Source organism: Vespula vulgaris, chromosome 9 (genome assembly GCF_905475345.1).
Source record: "Vespula vulgaris chromosome 9, iyVesVulg1.1, whole genome shotgun sequence".
Lineage (NCBI taxonomy): Eukaryota > Metazoa > Arthropoda > Insecta > Hymenoptera > Vespidae > Vespula > Vespula vulgaris.
In genome coordinates, this window is record NC_066594.1 from 1,665,329 (window position 1) to 1,686,543 (window position 21,215).

Below are 21,215 nucleotides of genomic sequence, written 5' to 3' on the forward strand. Positions count from 1 at the left end.
TATCGCACGTATGAGTATATCGTTTCATTGAAATTCTCACGTAACTTTAAAAAGGAATTCAATACAATACGAAGTAAAAACGATAACAATTGATTTCAATTGCACGTTTCTAATGACTTTAATAAGAAAAAAAAGAAAAATTAACTAAAAGCATAAAAAAGACATATAGGGAAATTACTTCACTTTCATGAGAAGAATAAGCTTCATCGGAAATAAAATTTATAGAAACGAACTATCAATTAACTTGTAACTCCACCTACTCGATATAGTCATCACTTTACATGAATAATAAACGTAACAAACATAACAATTTTATTAATATTTTAGAAAAAATTTTTAAAAGATTTTGAAAAACGAGTGAAGAGTTATATCCAATCCAGAAATTATGGTCCTTTTTTTCTCATTTGTAACGATTATTCATCTAGAAAATATTGAGGTAAATAATTATCGGATAAAAAAACGAACAAAAATTTATGCAAAAAAGAAATTGTATACCGACTGATTCGAAATTCTTCATACTTGGAAAGATCTATAAAAGAATCACTTCGTTTATACCCAAGCGTTCATTTCATAGTTCGTTATATATCTCAAAATCTGCAGCTAAGTATATTATATATTTATAGTTCATATAAATTTTTATTTATTAATCGTAATCATGTTAAATTTCAGAAAATGATTTAATACCAGCCGGTTCAATCTGTAACATTAGTATCCATAACTTACACAGAACCCCAGAATTTTGTCCGAATCTCGATGTTTTCAATCCAGGTAGATTTTTACCGGAAAATATTAAAGAATGTAATCTTTATTCCTATATTCCATTTAGTGCTAGGCCAAAAAACTATATCGGTAAATATTGCATGCATAATACGAAATTAAATCAAAATAAATGTATTATTTGTTTTTTCTTTTATAGGTCAGAAATCCGCATTGCTTCGACTCAAAATCCTAATAGCTTATATATTGCACAATTTTTATTTGAAACCTGTGGATAAACTGGATGACGTTAAAATGATAGGAGATTTTATTCTGGGCTCGCCAAAACCACTTCGTGTCAAATTTATATCTATAAAATAATAGCATTACATCTTTCCAAATTCCATTTTCTCCAAAATAAATTAAAATTTACAATTACATGCAATTACAATTACAACGCAATGCATTTTTCGTATCATTTCTTTACTACTAATCTTTACTTTATAGTACAAAAAAATTTCTTTACATACAAAGCTTTTACTTATCAAAATGATACGTCGATTGTCAAATTGATCTTAGATATCATCTATAACGCTAATCTAGAGAATAAAACAGTCTGTAATTTCATCGAAAAATGATTGTTCTTAAAATTTATTTATTCCTCTTATTTTTTAAATGTTACGCATCAATAACTTGTAAAAACTATGAACTCAACAGTTACGAATACCGTACTGTAGTTTTTTATCATTCAAACGTTCGTTCCGTTAAAAAACTCATAAATAACGTAGGAATATTATTTGAATATACACGATCACGCAATCTTCTATCTTTCTATTTTTTTTTTTTTTTACTTCTTTCATTTGTTTAACATATATATTGTATTATAATATCTGCAATTTGGCTTGTTTGAATGTAAAAATACTCTTATTAATTTTTCGTTGTTTTATCTTTGATTCGTATCAAAGAAAAAAAGAAAGAACGCATTAACATAACTGGTATACTTATACATAGAAATTATTGGATGTAAAATATACAAATATCGCAAGTAGTGTTCTGTTATACGTAAAAATTAATTCCTTATTTTATGCATATTCTGCAATAGAAAATATTCATAATCTACATTAATTACATTAATAAATTATTAAAATTAACATTAAATTTGTTAATCTATATAAAGGAGTGGATAAGAATTTCTATTTAAAGGATGAATATTAACAATATTAGAGAATTATAAATACAATACAAACATATTTAATTATAAAGTATGTTAATTTTAATGTAATAAGAAAATACAAAATAAGACATTTTGTTTAATACCTTATTCTAATCAGTAGAAAGATGTGTTGCTAAAAATTCATCGATTGAATCTGTATCCCATTTATGTATATCAAGAATATCTTCTACTTTATTGTCAGCATCCAGCAATTTAATAATTGGATCTAATCCTCTTACATATCTTATTTGCAAATTTTTGTATTTATTTGGTCTATCACTTTTTATAAATGCTAAAAAAATTTAACAATCTATAACTATTGTTTCTTTTCATCTCAAACCATTATGTCGTAATATACGTAATTAAATATTTTAATAAAAATTAATAAATATGTTATTAAATATTTTAATAAAAAAATATTAAGTACCTTGTATTTGAGGATATGCACCAAATTTACATGTGCAAACCTTAAGAATTGCTTTTGGATATCGTTTAAAGCCAGATACATCATAATCATCGTCCTTCAAACAACATTCCTTGCATTTGTCACTGAATCAAATAAAGAACATATGCATTGAATACTTAGGTCAAAAATGAATTATAATCAATCAAATTTTTCTTTATTTACTAAATTACTTACTAGATTTCTGGCACATTATATTTGTTGAATTTATCACATGTTGAACACAATAGGTTAGCCTTATTAAAACCTAATTTTTTACAATCATCTGCAGAAAATTCTGCATTAATAATAACTACCTATTAAAAAAATTAATATATAGAATTTTTTAACGCAAATATTATGAGCAAATTGTAAAATACACAACAATTCTTACAAAAATCAAAGCATTCCATTATGAGATAAAGGTTATATAAAAATGTTGTTTATAATTACCGTTAAACCAAGTAGAAATATATGTAAAAATGTTGAGATATACATATTTTGATTACTTGAAATATTCCTTCTACAACTTTCTTAATATCTTAATAACAGAAACGTATAACAATCACATTACCTAAGTACACTCGAATCTGCCACTGTACGAAGATACTCTAATTTTCTTGGTTATGTTACAATCGAAATTCTGTTTCTGCGCATGCGTTTAAGAATTAGCTTTACTCACAGACAAAAATTAATTGACATCATTTTTGTTATATGTTATTCAACCAAGTTTCAAATTTATCAGTTTATTTAATATTTAATACGTGTAATTATGCTCTCCACTTATTTTCCATAAGTAATATATATACGTATATATATAATGACAAATCGATAAATTTAATTTTTGGGTATAATTTCGAAATTTTTACAAATGTAATTATAATTATAACAAACAATAGCACATACTTCTACATATTATATAATACATAATTTATGATGGACTTATATTAAGAAAGTATTATTTCATCCTCATGTCTTAATCTAATTCTTGCAAATGATCCAACTTAATTTTTGTTGAAGGACAAATGTTTTGTGGAATTCTATTCTTCTTGGCTTTCTTTATCTGTTTTTGTCCAACTACATATTCCGGCATGATAACTTTGCAATTTCTAAATGTTGGTTTATCTTCTGGATTTACAATTACGGTCGATGAATTTTCTGATTTAATTGATCTGGGTTTTGGCTTTTTAAATTCTACTTTAGAAGTTGATTGAACTTGTTTTGATTTAAATGATACATTACTATCATTTGCATCTGAAATTGTTTCATCAATATCCATTTTATTTTTCAATTTTCTCTCTTGCATTTTACGTGCTTTCAATTCTCTTAAAAATGATAATGCTGCACGGGTATTACTACGATCTGTCATATCTTCATTAGATACATCATCCAAATTGTATTTAGTCCATTTATGAGGATTTCTATGATAATCTGGTATACTTCTATAGATAGAACGTGGAGCAGGTTCTTCTAGTCGCTTGAAAATACTTTGTTTTCCTCGAAATTTTTGTGTTTCATATTTTCTTTTTTTATCATTTTCTATTGGCTGTAACCTACAAATTTCTCTAGATTCTATATTTACTTCCATATGATCAGAAGTTAAATCTCCTCTACGTCTGTTATATTCTTTTTCCGCAATAGATAATTGATCTACCAATGCTTTCATTTTATTTGAAAAAGCAGAAGAATTGTATTCTTGTTTTTCAACATTTGTACAATGTAATTCATCATTCGGTGACAGTTTCATTTCTAAAATAAAAAAATTGAATATTTATAAATCTATATAGAATAAAATGTTCTCAAATGTTTTCAAAATAATATCATAAAGTATTAAGAACTTACTGATATATTTGAAGAAAGATTAATAAATTTCTTGAAATACTGAATTCGTGTTTCCTTCTTTGCTGGCTTTATATTTAAGTGTTAAATATTATTAATAAACTTGTAAAACAATATAATTATAGCTAATTAAAGTTATAAACAATACATACGTTATTAATGTTCGACTAATTTTAATTCAATGCAAAATAGGATCACATAGACTGGACACTGGGATGCATAAAGCAGCATAAAGGTTATGCGCAGTATATAACTATCTTCAACGTCATTGGACGATTCTTTTTAACAAAAAACTATTTCTCTTATCCACTGTTGCATTCAAACGTAGTTCTCGTTGTTATCGCTAGAATGCATTGAATGTAATTTCTCATCAAAATTAAATAACAAATTTTAAAGTAAAATAGATTAAAAAGTTATTGAAAATTTATCATCCATTTAAAATCAATTTTCTATTTATAAATTATTAGGGTTGCATATAAGAAAGTATATACATATTAAAATGTGATATTTAGTTTATTAATTTACTTTATGTATTCTTTGAAAGTCTCTTTGTTTGGCATTAGTCTACACTATAAAACTACGTGATTATACGTCATCACACTATTGAATATTACAAGATATAATTTTTTCAAAAGTGAGTATCATATCAATCATATTCAACATTCCTTCCTTCATATAACATAACTTTTAAGTTCTTTAAAAAATTAATAAATATATGTATATGTATTATAACTAAACGATGTATACACATATAAAGAATAATAATTAATATTCACACAACGGTCAGTCATAATAGAAATGTAATATATAACGTGTCTAATAATACATAAAATTTTTAACGATGCAAATATTAACTTGAAGATAATCAATTATGAATTACAATAGCAACGATAAGATTTTAAACGATTATAAACGAATGTCAATACGAAGATAGATGTTTAAAAATTTATGTGGTCTATCAAAATTTCAATTATGTATTATTACGTTGTTTCTTTTTTCTTTCTTTTTCTTTATATTCCTTTTTAATTTCTTTTTTTTTTATTTATTTTTTAGTAATACTATCGAAAGAGATATAACTTTTCACTCGTATCTAATTAAAATCAATAAACATAAAAAGGTTTGTCAATATTAATGGATTATTTGAGAAGAGTATAAAACTTCGTAAATAATAAAGTCTTCGATTCGCTGTAGAAAAGCTGTATAAATGTAGAAACAAATATATATATATATATATATATATATATATATATACACACATACACATACATATATATATATATGCAGGATTGTTTAAAAATAGATGATCAAAAACTTTGATATCGTATCCTACTCTCCTTAAGAATAAAAAAAAGTCATTAGATTAACACGATACAATATTAAAGTTTGGCCAACTATTTTTGAAATATCCTGTATACATAGTTATAGCATATTAAATAATTGCACTTAGAAGCATTATTAACTCGTCCAAACTTACATTCCTTTGAAATCAAATGAATGTACGAGACGATATATATATATATATATATATATATATATATATATATTTATGTATGTGTATGCTTATGCTTATTATATTTGCAAGTAACAACGTACGCATATTTCTTTAATGAATTATAATTGTTTGTGTTATAATTGGACTTTATAGAAAATTCGCTAATTTAAGTTACAAAGTAAATAATGAACACAATCAAAGTCAGACTAGCTTACTATAATATTATAGCACGATATATAGGAATAATTATTCATTTATTTGTCAATTTTATGTTATTTTTGTCTCTTTCTTATTTTGCGATTATGAGATATAAATAAGACGATAAAACAAAGGAACATTTCGAGATTGTTAATTTTATGTGTGTTAGCAAAAAATAATAAAAGTTGATTGATCTATGATATATAAAAATATTCATTCTTTCAATATTCTAGAGATTGTATTCTAAATATATGTGTATATATATGTGTGTATGTATATTAACTTTTCGGCAATTGACAATAAGATTGTATACGGTGAATTTATGTGTATATATATATATATATATATATATATATATATATATATATATGCATCTATGTACTGTCTATTTTTAACTGTCTGACTAACATTCGAATAAACAATGAAACATAATTATTAAATAATACGATTTCTGTCATATAAATATTGTCACATAAACACACAAGTTCTACTTTCTTTCATTTTTCTTTTTGTTTTTTTTTTCTTTCTTTCTTTTTTCTTTTTTATAACGTTCGATGGCACTGTATAAGGAATATCGAAAATAAAAAAAGATTCATTAAATGAGATCTAAGTACCTCGTTTTTCGTTGTCTTCGATTGTTATATCGATCTCATACATTCTACTTATATAACTTATTATTATATTTTTAATATCGAGTCTAAAATAAAGAAAAAAGTTCAATCGAAAACTTTTTTCACATTTCTCTCGATAAGAGATTCAGTAATAAAAATGTAAGTTTTCTTTCGATCTTTGCATTTACTCGAATACGCACGCTAAGACGCGTACGAAACAGGTACAAATTCTGGAACATGCTTGACCGGCGCATTCTTTCCGTCGATTCTTTCTATTATCTTGACGTTCCTTCTTACCTGATTTTAACATACTACAACTTTGATTATGATACGTTACCGTCCCGATTCTAGGTGTATTGGTTAGCCTTGAAAGAGGATTGCTCGTCGAAATATTTGCCTAAAATTTAATTAAAATATAATCATTACGACTATTAATTTATCTTTTCAATCAAACAAAATATACGTATCGAAGGATTAAAAATTTGAAAGATATTTTGCGTGTATAATAATAATAATAATAATAATAATAATAAAAGAAAACGGAAGAAAAAATATTCATTCGTCGGATATTATAAATATCTAAAAGTTTACCTCTTCTTTACCAGGATGTCCAAGAATTTTGGCAAATATAAAAGCAGACTCTTTGCTAGTTAAAATACCATGGGCCATTGGACCATCGATGAATTCCCTATCCGTCATAAGTAAATATCTTACAGAATACCAAACTTCATCCGATAAGGAAGCTCTTTTGTTCGATGATGTTGGTTCGATACCATGTTTTCTACAATTCGATGCAGCCCATCTATCGAGTGCAGCAAAAAGAATAGCTTCGTTAGGTAATCTCAATGTATCACGACACGCGATTTCCTTAATTTCCTTGGCATTCAATTCTTCGAAACGTTCTTGAAGAAGTACAGTTGAAGGATCTGCATCGATGACACTCAAACATCGAAGGAGAAGTTCGGTACAGGCTGCAGCTGTACCGACATATATATATATATACATACATACATATTTTTATTAAAAAAAGAAACAGATGATAATTCAATTTGATTAATTAAATGAAAATATTTAAAATAAAAAATTCACCTATTTCACTAGCCTCATCTTCAGATGCAGGCGGTGCTGAAGGTCTATTAGATGATTCCTCCATATCGTTATCTTGAGATGTAGAAGGAGATAAACTGTTTGCATAAAGATTAAGATTTTCATAGATTTCGAGTACGGTCGAGGAATCTAAATTCTCTTCGAGATAATTTATTGCAAAACGTGCGAGATCCGAACAGAGATATTGATGTGCTACATCGAGTGTTGCTCTTGCAGTTGATACTGATTGAAAGATAATGGGCTCGTCGTTGAGATATCTGTGACAGATAAATAAACAAATGTTTGTTGAAATAGGAGATTCGATTAAAAATATTCTATTATTTCTGTTTTTTCCATTTCTTAATTCGTCCTGATACATTGAAATCGTAAAGATAAAAAAATAAAGAAATTTTATATAGCTTTTAAAGGAACATTAAATCAATATTGAGATCTCGATTTATCTTCGTTTCTTTTTTTTTTTTCTTTTTTAAATTTGATTTCATCTTGATATTTAAGTAATTTATACGATAATACGATTTAAGGAATAAAATTATTTGTGACTTTAAAGGAATATCTTAGTGCTTTTTTTAAATTTGAATTTATCTTGATATGACAACAAGCAAGATCATTATAATGATTGAAAAAGAATTCGTGTAATTACTCGATCGTGCGAATATATAAGAAAGAAAAAGAAAAAAGTTGATAAGGATTACAAATATAATACCTGAGAAAATGATCGAACGCTCGTTTTTCGAAATGTTTTATAGTTACAAGCGGAGGAGGATCGGTTCGTTCTGGTGCCATGGGTCCCATAAGCATTGCACGAAACCATTCACATTTTTTGGCCAATCGTTCCCTCTCTACACGATACCACCAGGTGTCTCCAGGCAACCCTACCTGGATTGACAGAAGAAATCTTACACGCACGTTCATTCACCACCTGCTATCTTCTCAACGTTTATTAAATCGTAAATACATTGGACATAAACTATACGATTAATTAAGTAATTATATCAAGTAAGTATATTTCCTTTCGATCATTTTATGTCGTTTATTTTATATTAAAATTAAAATGAATGAGATAATGAAGAATTTAACATTTTTTTTTTCTTTTTCTTTTTTAACTAAGTCATGAGAGCTTTCTTTTTTTTATATATATATAAAAGATCCGAATAAACTTGACATTAAATATTAAATCGAATATCATGAACGATATTATTTATTTGATTAAATCACGAGAACTCAAGCGTCGTTGTAACTTTTAATCATGACTTTTATTTTCAAGTGAAAAATCAAGATAAAACTTTGCGTTAAATTTTAAATGAAAAATTATAAAATCTTGTTGCATTTTTTTTTTTTTATTTTACTCGTTGAAAGAAGTAAATCTTGAGTACTCATGATTTATATTTTAATAATAATTGAATCTGCTAATTATTAAACCTCCGAGATCCTTATTGTTTCCTTATAAAAAGAAAATATAATCGAATATCTTTTATATATACACGTAATGCACATAACAACATAATTAATATAAAATTAATATAAATACCTCGAGATTAACCATGTTACGAGGATCGATGTCAGATGTATTCTCGTCCGATACGACGAGTGGAAGAACTTCGGACATATTTTTCGAGGACAAACGTATCGCAGTGACCTTGAGAGAGATCCTATTTCGTAGAAGAGCCTCTCGAATGTTTTCCCACGTTTTCTCAGTCTCCGTATATCCGATGCATCTCGTATCATCGACTGAACGAAATAAATCAATCATTTTCTTTGTTAACTTCGTCGAAGATTCTTTAGTTTTATTTCGTGTAGAAAAAAAATAAAAAAATAAAAAGAGAGAAAGAGAGAGAGGACGAAGAAACTCTTAAAGTTTACAGTGAGAAATCATATGGTGTACTAATCGTCGTAGGGACACTTTCGAACTATCCTTATCATCTTTAAAATTATATTTCAATCATTTTTTATCACCAATCCTTTTTAAATTCTACCGTGAAACGTTCAAATATTTCCCATTATCATGATGATATCTAAGACACACATGGGTTTGGCAAGTATTCGCAATAGATATTACGAAGTTCTGATTATTTTTTCATTTTTTCAATAACGATAAAAGATAAAAAATTCTCTATACATGGTATGTGTGTGTGTGTGTATTGTCTATAAAGCGACAACATAACGATAGTATATCTTTCCCATGAATCTTCGTATTTCTGAAAGAAGATTGAATCAATGAAATTTTGTTTTTCTTCTTTTTTTCAATCAAAATCTAAAAAGTTATTTAACACACACACACACACACACACACACATATACACAGATATACACACGCGCACATACATACACACATATATTTAAAACTGTCACGAGAATTCACGTTAAAAACGAAGATACGTGAGATATTATTTTGTTAGAGGAATTCATTGACAAATTTTCGAAGTAAACCATTCGAGTTCTCGAACTCGACTAACGATTCGAATCGATTTCATCTCAAATATCAGCTTAAATGTAAATTTAACGCCCTTAAATTTTATCGAATGTGACGAGGATGACGACGACTGTTTATAAACACAAATAGCTAACGAAAGTCAGTAAGAATGTTTCTCACACATTAGACGAGGAAAGAATCTTATCAGCGTATTTTCAATACGTTACTTCTCCCAAAACGAATATAAACAAATCGATATACAATGTATACAAAAACTTACAGAGACCTTTTTTGTTTTTTTTTCCTCTTTACTTTGAGGAAGATCTGATCTTTGAACTACCAAGAAATCGATCAAAATGTCATTGAACTTTAATATGTATTTAAAGTCGATGACCAAATCTCGCAATCAAAGTTAACGACTGACGATTCACGATTGATAATTTCAAGGAAAATATTTTTTCAAACGATGACGCTTTCGATAAAATAAATATACTCTTATCCTTATCCTATTTTATATAATATTAAGGATGATCAAACTAGAATCATTAAAAAAATAAAAAAATAAATAAAGAAAAGAAAAGAAAAGAAAAGAAAAAGCATTTACTATTAATTGACTTTTAAACTCATTCGTGTCTTTTGAATGAACGATTGTTAAATGTTAATCAAACGAGATTATATTATCTACGTATGTATAATGCATACATATATGCGAAAGAGAAGGATTTACGTCGACGATGAATTTCTATTTCTGTTTTCGTCGAGCTTTTCTCGTGCCAAGGTTGCTCGTACGTGTTCACTTGCCAAAAATAGGAAGATCGTTTTATTCGACGATGAAAATCAAGCGAAACTTTCGACTGGAGACGAACCAACAAGCTGCTGATCTTTTGTCTCTCTCTCTCTCTCTCTCTCTCTCTCTCTCTCTCTCTCTCTTTCTCTCTCTCTCTTTCTCTCTCTTTCTGTTTCTTTTCTCTTAGAAAGGAGATCGTTGACTTTGAGGATCATGCTAATATTAGATCGACTAAAGAAAGAGTACGGATACGGGACTACATGCCTCGATCTTTTCGAGTAATTCGCTATAAAAAGGTATACCGTATGAATTATAAAATAAAATATTTTCAAATGAATCTGTGTAGCATGATTGAGAGAGGAAAAGAGAGAGAAAGAGAGAGAGAGAGAGAGAGAGAGAGAGAGAGAGAATTGAAGGATAGATCTAGTTCATTGAAAAAAAAAGAAAGATTAATGAATGAATAAAAAGAAAAAAAAGAAAGAAAACTCGTTTCGCAAGAATACAAAGATGTCAGTATACATCGCATGAAAAATAAAAGAGCAGTTTAATAAAATTAATGCGAGCCGACACCATCACTGGTAATTAAGTTAAACGAGTTCTCGCACACGGCCTTTTAATTCAATTGAAATTCATTCCTTTGTGAATTGAACACACCCGCATTAATCGCTAAATTTATCGTTTTCGTATGAGGAAGAGGAAAGGATGCAAAACATATCGGAAATAAATACATATATGTTCGTGCATTTTACAAAGTTTTACAAAATTTGCAAAATTTTGATTCAAAGATTCGTTGAGAAAGAAAAATGAAAAGGAAACAAAGCAATTCTCGTTTGTTAATTAAATCGTGATTCATTGTTGAAGTGAATCTTTTTTCTTCTGTCTTTCTTTCTTTTATTTTCTTTTTCTTCTTTTTTCTTTCTTTTTTTGTTGCAAAAGCAATTTTATCGTCTTAACCATAACATGGTTTCACTATGGAGGTCTAAATTCCTTAGATAGACAAATGCAAGAACGAAGGTAACCTCGGAATAAGAGGCAATGTATGCTATCTGCCGATACGTATATTAAGTCCGATTATCGTTGTCCACTCAAGTGTATCGAGTAACAAAAACTATCGTGTGAATTCGTAGAATATAAAGTTATTGCATATAGCTTGTAATGTAAAATGTATGCCATACTTTTTTTTTTCTCGATAGATTTCTCAAAAGAAACAAATTAAAAAATAAAATATAATGAAATAAATTATGTCACACAAATCGACGACATGTTTTTAGTATAATAACGATAATTTCTTTTTCTTTTTTTTTTTCAAATTCTTTCAACATGTTCACTTGGCATGATTGAAAAAAATGTAGTTATTCGTTTATCGATAGACACTTTTACTTTTTTTGTATTTTATACTTTTTTCTTTTTCTTTATTTTTTATTTCTCTATTTCTTTTTTTTTGGATTTTTATAAACGAATCGTATCACAGTATTTTGTTTTTTTTTACATCGAATTATTATTTTATTAAGTTGTTCAGTTTGTTCACGACTTTAAAATAAGGAACGAGGAAGATTCCTTTCGGTTTATGTGCACTTTATCTTGAAAAGAAAAAAAAAAAAAAGAAAGAAAATTATTAAAATCGCAAAGAAGGAAGTATCCTTGACATATACAGATAAAACGAAAGTGACTAGCTCGATAGCAAATAGGTTTATAACAATTTTATTTGGTATGCGTTTCGTCGCACCGATAACAGCAACAATAACGATAACAATAATAAATAATAACAACAAAGCGAGTCTAATTAAGAATAATTTGTCGAGATCAAAACGATAAATGAAATATCACGATAAAAGTAAAAGTATTCAAGATTAAATTTGAAAGCGGATCACGTTTGGAATATCACGTTGTGACGTTGTTTCAATGTCAACAGGTCTGAATCAAAGTGCCCGTATAATCGTCGATTTGTTTCGTACAAATTAAGAGATATTTTACATGGTTAACCATATACTATATACATAGATAGATAAATAAATAAATTCTGAGAGTTATTCGTATAGAGTTTGTATCATCGACAGAAAAAATAATAAAAAAGAAAAAATAATATCGATATATCGACAAGTGGTAATAAGTTATTACTTGCTTAAAAATGATAACACGTAGAAAAACGAAATCGTTCGTGAAAAAAGTAAATTTTGTTTAAGATATTATATCTAAATATTTATCTCCTTACAATTTATTCAAATGAATAACTTGCAAAAACGGAAGAAAAAATATTTCTTTTTGCTCTTAACAAATTCTATGACACAATAATGTAGTATTCGAAAAGAGGCGTTCGATTAATCGAATTGGAACGAATTCATCGGGCTGGTTGGTTCTGTTAAGAAGTACCCGCATTGTTGGAACCAATCGAAATCGTTCATTTAAGTTGATTTTAATCATCGATATCGAAAGTTATTTTTTTCTCTTTTATATTTTTTTCTTTGTGTTTCTTTTTTGTTAATCGATATCGAAAGTGTTTGTGAACGAATGTCACGGTGAAAGTATACCATATTTAAATGACCGATTCAATTCTAGATTGTTTATCATCGAATTATACGGTCACGTATACACGTAAGTATGTACCAATTGCAAAAAAAATTCATTGAAAAAGTTCGAACGATTGGTAAAGGCTACCTAGATGCATATGTTCTATATAAATACATACAAAATACATACATATATATATATATATACATGTGTGTGTAGATAGATAGATAGATAGATAGATAGATAGATACAAGTTCCTACGTATTGTCTTTCGATTTTGTGTTTTTCTTCATTCGTTGAGCTCTACTAGTCTGGATAGCGAATGTTCATTGAATGCATTGATAGATCTTAGTAATAAAGAAATGAGGTGAGAAAGAGAAAGAGAGAGAGAGAGAGAGAGAGAAATAAGAAGAACAATGAATGCAAGTGAAAACGAATGACTGGAAATTATATCACGTTGCAATTTTAAAAGATCATGATCGAATTACTTATTTAAAAATTTTCTTTTTCTCTTGTTTCCTCTTTTTCCAGTTTTTTTTTCTTTTTTTTTTTGTAGGAAACTATAAATCTCAAGTTCGAATAGTATTAATAATTTACCGGAAGACGAGTAACTTCTTTCAAGAACAATAAGATCGATTGTTAGCACCCTCAACACGAACGATACGGAATGAAAACGTTATGCGTAACAATGACAAATGTGTTAATTAAATCGGCACGCGTGTCGTAGTTGAGAAGTCAGAATGAATAACGTGCGAAAATTAGTCAACGATGGAAAACATTATGATTTTATGGAGAAACCTTGAGTAAAACTACTTGCGATGCTTTGGCAAGGTCTCCTTTAGCCAAAGAATTACGAACGTATCAAATTATAGAAAAATATCACGATTACGAGAGCTAGGCTTCGCGTGCATTCATTCAAATATGAATGGAAAAAGAGAAATATTACCGGAAGACATTTATTCTTAACAAAAAAAAAAAATAAAAAATAAAAAATGATATAAAGAAAACTATATACACGTAAGAAATTTATATGAGAAACGCTCGTAATAAATTTGATTAATTTACTATTAATTATCGTACCGTTCGGGTTCTTAAAAAGAAAAAAATAAATAAATAAATAATAATACGTAAACAAGAATTATTTTACGCGTAACAAAATTGTTTAAAAATGATCTTAACATATCGTAGAATAATTTGTTATTAATTATCATTAACGTTCTTATACTCTTCGATCGAAATTATTCTATTGTATCACGTAGAAATCGAAGTTCCCTCTTTCATTCGAACTCTTTCTTATTCCATCAACGAGATCTGTTTCAAGGAATTTCATGACTCAGTATGGCGATCAATATTGGATCGCACACATTTATTACAGCTGTACCGATTGTGAGACGCACACCTCTCTTGCATAATAAAGCTTCTCGTTGAGAAGATAATGATGGTTTCTTCGATGGTGGCTTACGCTAATTGCATCGTAATACTTAGCTCGATTTCTTTTCATTCGAACTTCATTAAGGATTTCCATCGATAATTTCTCACCAAAATTTGATTATCAAAGAGAAAATATTTATTATTAAAACCTTCTAATCGCGAATAAAGCAGAGAGCAAGGAACTTTTTCTTGTCAAAATAAATTAAAAGAAAAAAGAAATAAACCATCGAATTCACGAATGTTTACCGATCGTTTTGAAAAATCTAATAAGCGAACACGTATGTCGGAATATACACGCAAGATACCATAAATAATTAATATGTACATTTTTATAATTGCGAAGAAGAAAGAAAGGAACGAAACTTTCTTTTTCATAATAAAAAGAAATAAAAACAAAATAAATGTTCATCGAAAATATAATGTTTACAAATATGCTTACCGGTCATTTTGAAAAATCCAATAAATCCAACAAGCAAACGCATATCCCGAATAGACACGTGAGATCCCATAGATAATTTCTTTACAAAATTTCTTTTTCTTTTCTCTTCACGCGGAACAAAACGAACGAAGTATCGTTAACGTATAAGAACGTCGTATCAATTAAAACATTTCGCGTTTCACATCCGACGATGAACGAACGTGAAATGAACTGGCATCGAGTAGGTCCGTGCACTTTTGTCGTTTTGAATGCGACCGCCAGCATCCGGCGTGCAGGAAAGCACGTGACTCAACAATGGAATAAAACTTGCCGATTAATCGATTATCTTGTTTTATTTTTTTATAGAGGATTTCGCGGTGAAAAGATGAGACACGTATATGTATTAGAAATCTAACAGATTTATGTGAGATGAAGAGAGAGAGAGAGAGAGAGAGAGAGAGAGAGAGAGGAAATATAAAAAAGGAAATTAACGATAAAAAGAGAGAGAGAGAGAGAGAAAGAGAGGAAGTGATAATCATGGAAAAAAACTATAGTTAAATGGAACTTCTCAATTTTCCATAGATGTAGATGAATCATACTCCTCTTTAAAGAAGGTAATAAAGCAAACAGACTTCCAACAATTTTTTTTCCTTTTTTTTTTTCTTTTTAACTTAAAAAGTTGAACGGATATGAAAGGAAAGAAAATGAAAAAGAAAAAGAAAAAAAAAGAAGAATAAAATAAAATAAAATAAAATAAAATTTTAGCTTTAAGTTTTACTTTTAAGAAACTAGTCGTACTCGATAATTGAGAACACCTTTTATCTGAAGTTATGATAATTCGTTTGAGGTCGTAACAAGCATTAAGATAATAAATGTATCTATTTCAATATTTGCAAAAGCAAAAGGAAAAGTTCAGGTCAAAGATTCTAATAACTTTACTACGAACGTGCTAATAATACTGTCTTGTAGATTCCAATATGTATCTACATAATATATACATATATACATATATATATATAAACATACGTGAGCATGTGTGTGTGTGTATAAACTTATGAGGATTAACTCGTGCTTGCACGACACGCACGTGCATTCATATGATACCATCGAAATCGCATCGAGCACGACGATACAATAGTTCTTCTACCAATGATATCATTGGACTAATATGACAATCTTAGAAAGAATGAAAGAAAGAGAAAGAGAGAGAAATAGATATGGACAGACAGAAAGAAAGAGTGAAAGAGAGCAAAATAAAAAGAAGAAAAAGAGAAACGATAAAGAATAAAATGCATAAAATAAAATAATCTTATTTCTTGAAAAGATCTTTGAATGTATCATCTATCTACATATGATCTACATACATGTTATGTATGTTATACGTGTCTAATATCTAAAACAACGATAACGGTTCATCGATACGTCACGTCGAATTAATGATCAAGTCTAGACGGATTAATTTCAATGGTAATTGTTTCCTCGAGCGTAGAACTACACCGTACGATCAGAAACAGTTTCTCGATCTGTCTGACTCACGCACTTTATAAAACGGGAATCGTACGTAATACGGTAAAATAAGAAACATTCAAGTTTACGATCGTATTATACGCGAGTAAGTGTTGATGCTATTTCAGGTGCAAACTCGACGGTCCCTAAACGTTTTCTTTTTTCTTTTTTTTTTTTTTCTTTTTTTTTCTCGGGTTAATTGTTCATCGCACTGATGATATCTTCAAAACTATTAGAAGAAACTCTTCGATTATTCGTCGAACGTTTTAATCGAGATCGAATTAATGTGATTTACCTTTCAATTGAAAAAAAGGAAAAGAAAGAATAGCCCTTCGATATGACCAACGTAGGACAAGTACCGGTGTGATCAATACTCTCTACCTCAGTCTACAGTTTGACGCACACACATACACACAAACGTATACGAAGCACACAAACGCGCGTATACACGTACATGTATACAGGTATCTCTACATTCCCTGTTAAAGTACTCTCCCTCAATACGAGAGGAGGGACAGAGGACTGACTTGACTGGTGGTCGCTTTCTTTGCGCAAAATCCAGCTTGGCGCTGCGAATGAAAATAACGATTTTACGATGCTAGACATTGCTATTGCATATTGTTATATTCAAGAATATATATTACAATATATCGTATATCGTTATAATACGTTCTACTAGCGATAATCAAAGAAAAAAGAAAAAACGTAAAACGTAAGCGAATGTAGAGATTGAAAAAAAAGGAAAAAGAAAGAGAAACAAAAGGAAAACAAAAAAAAAAGATGGGAGTAAAAGTTTTGATAAAAAAACTATAGGCTCGCATAATTAACACCTAACACCTGTTTTACTCGATTCACTATGGATACAATACTTATCTACGATATCGTAGTGATATATATATATATATATATATATATATATATATATATATGGGTTTAGGTAAGTATCGATCGTTTCGCAGTAGTTTGGGCTTGAAATGATCAGACGGAAACCTATCAAAATGTTACTAACGAGATTATCATCGTTGCGAAATTATGTTAGATATATCTCTTATGGGACTGTATATTATTGTAAATATTTCCACGAAGAAAGAAAATATTGGATTCTAGTAATAGAAGAGAATTATTGGGCGATGTTTAAAATACAAATGGTTATTTATTTTTTGGAATTTCTTTCTGTTCGATATCATATCCGATGTTTCAACAGAGAAACGAACGGATATCGTAATAGAATGATAACGTTTTATTAGTTTCTTTGAATCATCGACCATGAATCGAACGAGGGAACATTGGCGAAGGGATAACATGAAGAGAGAAAGATAGAGAGAGAAAGAGAAAGAGGGAGAGAGAAAGAAAGAGAGAGAGAGAGAGAGAGAGAGAGAGAGAGAAAGAGAGAGTAAAAGATATAAAGAAGAGATAAAGAAACCTAGTAAAATTTTCACTGAAAACTATTAGTTTTCTTTACCCTTAAACATGTAAAACACGGACAGTACAAGATGTTGTAATAATAAATATGAAATAAAAATGATAAAGGAAATAACGATTTAAAGGTAGCGTTACGAAATAATAATAATACCACCGTAAGAATAAATATGCGCGAACAAATAATCTTCGTTGACAGAATTAACAAAGCTTGTGAATAATTATCAGTGATTAAATAATCGTTCGTTCCCGTAGCTAACAACCGGCACTAAGACGAAGATTATCTCGTTGAAGTGAAATGTTTATTCCTGCCACTGTTGTTCCATGGTACACCTCCATGGTTAGATAATATCGTTTCATGATTACCGAAATTTATAGTCTTACTTTTATTATACACTAAGATCAACACTGGTAAGTACTAAATATGCATTTGAAAGATTTATAATTGCTAATATATGATAATACCTTTTATGTATTCATATGAATAAGAAACTTCACTGGATACACGAAAAAAAAATAAAAAGAAATAATGATTTTCATTCACTTCACAATTTTTTCTCTTTCTTTTCTTTTCTTTTTTTTCTGTTTTCTCTTTTTCGTTCTTCGTCTTTCTTTCTTTCTTTCTTTCTTTCTTTCTTTCACGACGAACACTCGATAAATGCAGTACGCACTGTGTGTCTTAACGTGCAACTTACTCGATTAATATCACCCTAAGAACTTATTATATGATTTTGATTTTCTTAAAGTATATTTCTTTCTTTTTTTTATCGAACGTTCGCGCGACGATGTTTTTCTTTTCCTTTCTTTCCTTTTCCTTGTTTTCTTTTTCTTTTTCAATAAATATCAGTTAAAGCTACCATTTGTTTATATCGAAAATATTCGCACTTTAAGACTCGGACAACGTCTGCGTTGGCCGATTACTAGGTCTGCAATGAACATATAATTCGCACGAAGGAACCGGTGCCCTGGCATCGGGCATATCATTGGCTATACATAGCATGCGTCCCGATGCGCAGACGCCTAACATTCTCCGTTCTTTACTCGTATAAACAATAACACGTTCTTTTTTCTTCCCTCTTCTCCACCCCCACACCTCCTTTTCCTCACCACCCCTCTCCACTAGCATAATTCGTTTCTCAATACTTTCTAAATTTTGTCTATTATTTCGAGAAATAAAAATTTACATTTTTATTGTTTATCGCATATTTTTACGATCGCGATAATACGGATAATTTATAGTGGAAACAATTGTAATTCTAATTAATATTTGTAACCTTCGAAGAATGTATTTTTAAATTCACGTTTCCATTTCGAAAATATACGTGACCTCTTTCCGCCGAAAAATGACCTAAATAATTTATAAGAGTGTCATAAAAATAACTATCTCATGAAGTTAATACTTTTAATGAGTTCCCGATTGATCTGCAGTTTATATATTCTCATGGATGGTACGACAGGAAGAGATCTAATCATTAGATCCGGTACGGAACAATAACATTTTTAACATAATCGAGATAATAACTACATTAAGATGTATAGTGCAATGTATTAACAGATCGATCTCAGTCACTAAAAATCGATTGTTGTACCTAAAATGGTACGTTAATTTGCGTTGAATCGTTTTCCCAATGTAGAACTTATCCTTGCAAGTAACTACTCTGTCAATGCACCTTCGAAGACAAAGAGAAAAGCAAGTGTATTTATAATTTCTTGTGTTATTCACCTTCGAAGAGGAAATGAACAAGTATTTGTCTCTCTTTTTCTCTCGAATTTTATAAACAATTATCTCGCTTAAAAATTAATGTGTGTGAGTGCGTGTTTGAATAATACTTAGATAAATGATAATTATAATAAAAGTGTAATAATAAAGATTGGAATTCAAGACAATCGCTTATATATGAAAATTTGTGTACTCGATAATATTATTCCGTGTGTAAATATAATTCGTTTAATACGTTTTTTAATTAAAATCGTCATGGACAAATCAATCGAAACAACTTCATTATATTTACGAAGCAAATTTTTTTTATCGGTGAATTAGATAGGGTAAGCCTTATTCGAAAAGTGTCGAATATGAGTGTATATATCGATCCACTTACATTTCCGCTCCCCTGTAAGCTATACGAAAGTAGGTCAAGCAACAAGATCCAGGCTTTAGGTATGGTCCATAGTCATCCGGGTTCGATAATACTTCCGATGAAAAATAGGTCACTGGACAAAAAGAAAAAAGAAATGTGTTTTAAGTAAACGACGTATTGATAATCTACGAAAAATCGTAATATAAAGAATCAGTATTACATTCAATCGCCAAAAATTCATTAATGCTAATTAATTTTGATTTAAATCGCCAAATATTTAATTGAAATTTCTTAAATAAAAATCAATATAAAAATCATCTAATAATCACACACACACACATACATATATTGTATATTACTCGTTTAAATATATCATAAATATGGATTTTTTTTAATAAATAGGAAAGCTATAAATAATTAATGTAATGTTCTTACGTAATAAAAAAAAATTGATATAATAAATTTACAAAAAAGAAGTTCGCCCAACGTGGGGCTCGAACCCACGACCCTGAGATTAAGAGTCTCATGCTCTACCGACTGAGCTAGCCGGGCTTATGCAGGTTAGTTTACAGAGAAATATATTAACCACAATAAATATATAATCTTTTGTTATAAAATAATTTTTATATTTGATTATTAATTTCTTTGAGAGAATTTTGAAAATAAACAATAATATTATAATAAAAGAGAGTTAAGCTATAACTGATCTATTTCATATTTAAAAAAGTACTATTGTATTGAATATAATACATTATTTTAATTATCAAACATATATTAATAAAATGTTTTATATTTTATCATAATATATAAATTTTTATAAAAAGAAAAGTAACATATACATACTTATTCTGTATATTTAAAATAAACCAATCTGCATTCAATTCTCTACTATCGCTTTCTTATTGGTCTATTCCAAAATAGAAAATATCGATAGGTGTATAGTTGCAAAGATTTCATAAATGTATATGTGTTTGAAAAATTACAATAATCACGTCTTTTCGAAAAGAAAGATTTATAAAATATTAATGAATAAAATGTAATGGCGTGAACAGTTACGAAT

General features: G+C 28.7%; 4 protein-coding genes and 1 non-coding gene across 11 annotated transcripts; 1 reads left to right on the forward strand and 4 right to left on the reverse strand.

Annotated features, from left to right (window-relative positions):
• Nucleotides 1-10: 10 nt before the first annotated feature.
• Nucleotides 11-1,077, forward strand: LOC127066194 (cytochrome P450 4C1-like). Its single transcript, XM_050999620.1, has 3 exons — nt 11-14; nt 670-849; nt 917-1,077. The coding sequence occupies exons 1-3, from the start codon at nt 11-13 to the stop codon at nt 1,075-1,077; spliced, it is 345 nt and encodes a 114-aa protein (XP_050855577.1).
• On the reverse strand, nt 1,044-2,999 carry LOC127066364 (selenoprotein F). Of its 2 annotated transcripts, XM_051000001.1 has the most exons (5): nt 2,805-2,999; nt 2,550-2,668; nt 2,337-2,458; nt 2,014-2,201; nt 1,044-1,789 (listed from the first exon to the last, which is right to left on the reverse strand). In XM_051000001.1, exons 1-4 carry the CDS (start codon nt 2,847-2,849, stop codon nt 2,020-2,022), a joined length of 468 nt encoding a protein of 155 aa, XP_050855958.1. In that variant the 5' UTR covers nt 2,850-2,999; the 3' UTR covers nt 1,044-1,789; nt 2,014-2,019. The 2 variants fall into 2 exon arrangements, with proteins under 2 accessions (XP_050855958.1, XP_050855957.1); XM_051000000.1 differs by lacking the exon at nt 1,044-1,789 and having other exon boundaries at nt 1,947-2,201.
• A 184-nt stretch (nt 3,000-3,183) lies between these two features.
• Nucleotides 3,184-4,473, reverse strand: LOC127066363 (uncharacterized). Its single transcript, XM_050999998.1, has 3 exons — nt 4,343-4,473; nt 4,194-4,259; nt 3,184-4,100 (listed from the first exon to the last, which is right to left on the reverse strand). The coding sequence occupies exon 3, from the start codon at nt 4,096-4,098 to the stop codon at nt 3,328-3,330; it is 771 nt and encodes a 256-aa protein (XP_050855955.1). The 5' UTR covers nt 4,099-4,100; nt 4,194-4,259; nt 4,343-4,473; the 3' UTR covers nt 3,184-3,327.
• Nucleotides 4,474-4,684: 211 nt separating this feature from the next.
• Nucleotides 4,685-20,285, reverse strand: LOC127066361 (BTB/POZ domain-containing protein 6-A). Of its 6 annotated transcripts, none has more exons than XM_050999991.1 (6): nt 20,177-20,285; nt 9,127-9,326; nt 8,302-8,474; nt 7,581-7,855; nt 7,083-7,468; nt 4,685-6,888 (listed from the first exon to the last, which is right to left on the reverse strand). In XM_050999991.1, exons 2-6 carry the CDS (start codon nt 9,202-9,204, stop codon nt 6,676-6,678), a joined length of 1,125 nt encoding a protein of 374 aa, XP_050855948.1. In that variant the 5' UTR covers nt 9,205-9,326; nt 20,177-20,285; the 3' UTR covers nt 4,685-6,675. The 6 variants fall into 6 exon arrangements, with proteins under 6 accessions (XP_050855948.1, XP_050855944.1, XP_050855949.1 ...); XM_050999987.1 differs by lacking the exon at nt 20,177-20,285 and adding an exon at nt 18,773-19,022; XM_050999992.1 differs by lacking the exon at nt 20,177-20,285 and adding an exon at nt 18,935-18,987.
• A 349-nt stretch (nt 20,286-20,634) lies between these two features.
• Trnak-cuu (transfer RNA lysine (anticodon CUU)) lies at nt 20,635-20,707 on the reverse strand. Its single transcript has one exon. It is a non-coding gene; the product is annotated as a tRNA-Lys (tRNA).
• Nucleotides 20,708-21,215: the final 508 nt, after the last annotated feature.